This window comes from Larimichthys crocea, unplaced genomic scaffold (assembly GCF_000972845.2).
Source record: "Larimichthys crocea isolate SSNF unplaced genomic scaffold, L_crocea_2.0 scaffold5141, whole genome shotgun sequence".
Classification (NCBI taxonomy): domain Eukaryota; kingdom Metazoa; phylum Chordata; class Actinopteri; family Sciaenidae; genus Larimichthys; species Larimichthys crocea.
Window position 1 is genome coordinate 1 of NW_020856696.1, and position 4,461 is coordinate 4,461.

The following is a 4,461-nucleotide window of genomic DNA, read 5'->3' on the forward strand; positions in this document are numbered from 1 at the left end:
TCTGATGTCCTCCAGCTGCTCAGCTCCAACTCTCTGTGATTTACAGAGTTTAAGATGGACAGACTGCTATAGCCTGACCACTTGATGAAGTAGCTAACTGCTAATTTACTTAAGGTAAACACTGAAACTAGATTATAGCTAGCTGAAATGTTTAGTAGTCCCTTCCTATCTGACCATGTTCACAGGAAAAATTTGCAAAATTAGGAAGTAAACAGAACTCTATTTCCTGTTTCATGGAAACTTGAAGTACATTTAGTAGATTACATACTTTTACTTCAGTATCTGAGTATTTTTACACTGCTCCTGCTAATGGTATCAACATAACATCCTGCTAATGGTGTGTGTGTGTGTGAGAGAGTGTGTGTGTGTGTTACCGTGGTACGAGATGAGCTCCTTGTTTTGATGGCAGAGGACGAACATGTCGTCTTCCAGAGTGATGAAGTTCAGATACTGATCATACACCTGAGACAGACAGACAGACAGACAGACAGACAGCACAGCATGGCAGACAGGCAGGCAGACAGACAGACAGACAGACAGACCGACAGACAGACAGACAGACAGACAGACAGACAGACAGACAGGCCTGAGTATGAGTCAGATGTTATGAATCACATATTACTGTAATAATAAACTAAACATTCATATAACAGAATAATCAGATACATAATCTATAATAGAATCTCTTCGACAGAACGTCACTGTATGATCTCACACCCATCAAACTATGAGAGCGTAACCATGGTAACCTTGGTGACTTGGGTGACGGCGTTAGCAGCCAGAGCAGCGCTGGCGATGTCCTCCAATTTACTTCTGCTGATGGCAGAGATGAAGTTCAGAAAGTACGACTCGTACAGCTGATTCCTCAGGTCCTACACACACACACACACACACGCACACACACACACGCACACCAAGATGATTACAACAGAAGCATGCTAACAAGCTAACTGTGAGAATACAAACAGACTAAACACCACGATAACAATCACTTGCTCTCTATCTACCTGGCATATCCTGTCGATGTTCTCCTCTGTGGGCATGACGAAGTAGATGGCTGGAACATCAGGGATGGGATCTCTGTCTGAGTGAAGCAGCCTACAACACACACACAGACATACACAAAGTAAAAGGTGGAGCTTTTTTGATACTATATTGTTAACAAGGTTTCATCTTTATGTTTGTGGATTAGATTTTGTATTCATATGTAACTACGGTTATTAAAGAATCGTAGTGAAGTAATGAGTACAATATTTGCCTTTGAGACGTGAGTACAAGCACCTCACTTTAAAAGGTCCAGTGTGTCAGATTTAGTGCCACTGAGAGGTGTAGTTGCTAAATGCAGTCCAGCTAACCTCACCATTCCTAGAGTGAATGAGAACCTACGGCCTCTATGAAAACATGCAAAAAACACCAACGTCTCTATCTAGATTGAGTTTTGGGCTACCGTGGAAACATGGCGGACTCTGTGGAAGAGGACCTGCAGCGTCTGTAGATATAAAAGTCTAAAACAGAACTAGTCTTATTAACATCTGATTAAACACTGATGAAGATACAGTTATTATTATTATTATATTCTGTGAATAGAGCCCCGTAATTCGGACACACTGGATCTTTGAGTCTACGAAGTGGAGAAGTGTGTCTCTTACAGGTGCAGAGTGATGCCCATGTCTCTGAGCTCTTTGACAGACAGCAGAGGGGAGATGATGTCTTGGCCAAACCGGTCGTATATCAGCACCTACACACACACACACACACACACACACACACACACACACACAACAAAAAAACAGTTGAAGCTGAAGATACGTGATCCAGTAAAATTTAAAACCCACAAGTTGTCAGCTGACATATTTGGTTGCCATGGTGCAGCGACATTCCCAATATTACATATAGTTTATCACAGCCTGTTAAACCAGCGTAATTCATATTTTTCTTCATCTGACCTCTACAGACAGAGAGTGTTTTAAAGTTTGTGTGGTCATCAGACAGAGAGGTCGCAATGAAATAAAGGTAAAATATAATAGTCATTATCACAAATACTGTGTGTGTGCCTAAGTGTGTGTTGTTGCAGTGTGTTACCTTCCATACTGGCTCGGCTGCTGTGTTCTTCAGAGGAGGAGCGTTGAAGTTCAGCATTCGCTTCAGAGCAACTGCAGACACACACACACACACACACACACACACACACACACACACAGGATTCATTTCGCATTCTGGTTTCTGTGCTACACTGAAGAGGCAGATTGATCTATACTTATAATGTTAATGCAATAAAAGATGTAATGTGACAATAATAACATTGATATGACATAAGGTCGACTCTGTTGATCCCACACTGGTGAAATTGAAGCTGATCATCGTGGATCATAGCTCACATCCACTGCCTGACCTCCTGATGGAGTCGCAGAGCAGATTCAGTGGCTGTAACACTGAACAGTAAAGTGGACACAGACTCTGTCTGAACAGCCATCTGTTGTCATCAGATCATTTTCTGAGGCTCTCTCTCGGCTCGAGAAGTCTGACACACACATCCTCTGACACAGGTCCTGCACCTCCTACACACAAAGTCTAGTTTGAATAGAGCAGCAGCAGAGAGGAGACACCTGGAGCTCTTTCATATGCTGGTGATTGATATGTAATCAGAGGTAATCAATCAATGACAGCCTCTTTGATCGAGCACAGTGTCAGGTGACAGTGTTGGTGGATCTGGACTTTGTATTAGACTGTAACTCTGTGTCTGCTGTCACACTAGTTATTAGATAAACAGCTCACACAGCAGAAAGAGACGTTTCACAGTACGGCAGAGGGATGATTCGGTTTCTATGAGAGACTCGGAGACACTTCACTTTTCATATTTCCATATTTATTTGACTCATTCGTCGTCATCACCAGGCTAGCTGTACCTAGCTGGCTAACGTTAGCATTACAAAGCTAGCAGTGGTGTCAGCTAAGCAGCTGGTTACGTGTCCAGTTAACTGGTTAACAGCGTGGTTAGTTAGTTAGTTAACCTGTGTGAGGTGGAAAGTGTGAAGAGTTTCTGTGTGTGTGGTGAAACTGAAACGTCAGTTAATCGGCTCAACCGGCGGGACGGAGAGTTTAGTTAGCCGGTCAGAGGCGTGACAGTCCTGGGTGAGTCTCTACCGTCAGACTCCGGGTGCTTTAAACCGCCTGCGGCCCGGTACCGGCGCTGTCTGCCGGTGAGGACGATCGTTAACGGAGGAAAAGTCTGTCTGACTAACCTGTCTGCTTCTCCCGGACGGACGCCGCCATGTCTGATGTTGTTGGTGGTGACGGAGCGTCTGATGACGTGGCAGCCGACCGGCAGAGAGGCGGGAACAACGAAGAGGGCTCACTCTGCTGCTGCTCCCAGAGACCGACCAGGACGCAGCTGTCAAAGAGGTCTCACTCCGACAAGAAAACAGCAGCACAGTTGTAGTCAGCAGTGATGGAATTAAGCCCTGTTCGCGTGCGTTACGATACCGACGGCACTATTCTTAAACTGAAACTAGTTGGTAGCCTACTATTATTTATTAATATGAAAATAATAAGCCCACATGAATTTAACTGCATAGCAAAGCATATTAAATAATAATGACACTACTTACCTAATCTTATACTTTGTGTATTCATTTTTTTGTAATTTATTATCTTCTTGTTATACTGTTTTGGTTGGGCAACTTTTCTAGAAAATCAAAGTCAAAGACAAAGCTATTCAGTTTCAACAAGCGTCCATATTAAAATGTTCACAGCAGAAATAAACATGTTTATTTTTTATATTAAATGTTTATTGTTTATCTTAAATGTGTAGATTAGATTAGACTTTATTTATCCCACAATGGGGAAATTCTTTTGCTTCAGCATCAAGGGTGTAATGTACACTGCAAAAGTACAATAGAGGATAAAAATAAAAATAGAAAGGACAAAAACAACAGACCAAAGTATCCTTCAGCCTATACAGTACATAAGAAAAACCAATAACAACCAACATGTGGTTGGGTGAGTACTAGGATGAGTACTAAAGGTGAAAGTGGCATGATATAAACAATAAGGCAGAGGTAAGTGGTCTGATATAAATGACATTGCAAAGATAAGTGTCAGATATAAATAATAAGCAACGGTAGTGTCATGAAATAATATTACAAACGTAAAGTGGCAAGATATAAGTAATATTGCACATGGTAAGTAGTTGGATGGAGATATAAATACAAATAAAAATGAAACAAATATAATATAAAGCTGTGGTGAGTAGTGGTGGTAATAGAAAAACAGAAAACAGAGACTACAACATGATCAGGTGGTGCAGATGTTGTACAGTCTGACAGCAGTTGGGATGAAGGACCCCTGGATGTTCACCGGTGTGAAGTGGGGTGTTTTTCTCCTGAAGTTAATGATCATCTCCTTGTCTGTACTCCTTGAATGTACTATTTGATCTAAGTGTGTTTTGAAAAGTGCTATACA

At 41.9% G+C, this 4,461-nt stretch overlaps 1 protein-coding gene across 1 annotated transcript; it reads right to left on the minus strand.

The window, feature by feature from the left end:
• Positions 1-306: 306 nt before the first annotated feature.
• LOC113745194 (sec1 family domain-containing protein 1-like) lies at positions 307-3,390 on the minus strand. The gene is made up of 6 exons (XM_027276666.1): positions 3,243-3,390; positions 2,083-2,153; positions 1,650-1,738; positions 1,008-1,098; positions 750-872; positions 307-462 (listed from the first exon to the last, which is right to left on the minus strand). Exons 1-6 carry the CDS (start codon positions 3,271-3,273, stop codon positions 316-318), a joined length of 552 nt encoding a protein of 183 aa, XP_027132467.1. The 5' UTR covers positions 3,274-3,390; the 3' UTR covers positions 307-315.
• Positions 3,391-4,461: the final 1,071 nt, after the last annotated feature.

Excerpts from the sequence above, each read along its gene's own strand:
- LOC113745194 (XM_027276666.1), bottom strand. The coding sequence starts at position 3,273 with ATGGCGGCGTCCGTCCGGGAGAAGCAGACAG. Across the intron at positions 1,099-1,649 it reads ATGGGCATCACTCTGCACCT|GCTGCTTCACTCAGACAGAG; the intron begins GTAAGAGACACA and ends TGTGTGTTGTAG. Across the intron at positions 463-749 it reads CCGTCACCCAAGTCACCAAG|GTGTATGATCAGTATCTGAA; the intron begins GTTACCATGGTT and ends TGTCTGTCTCAG.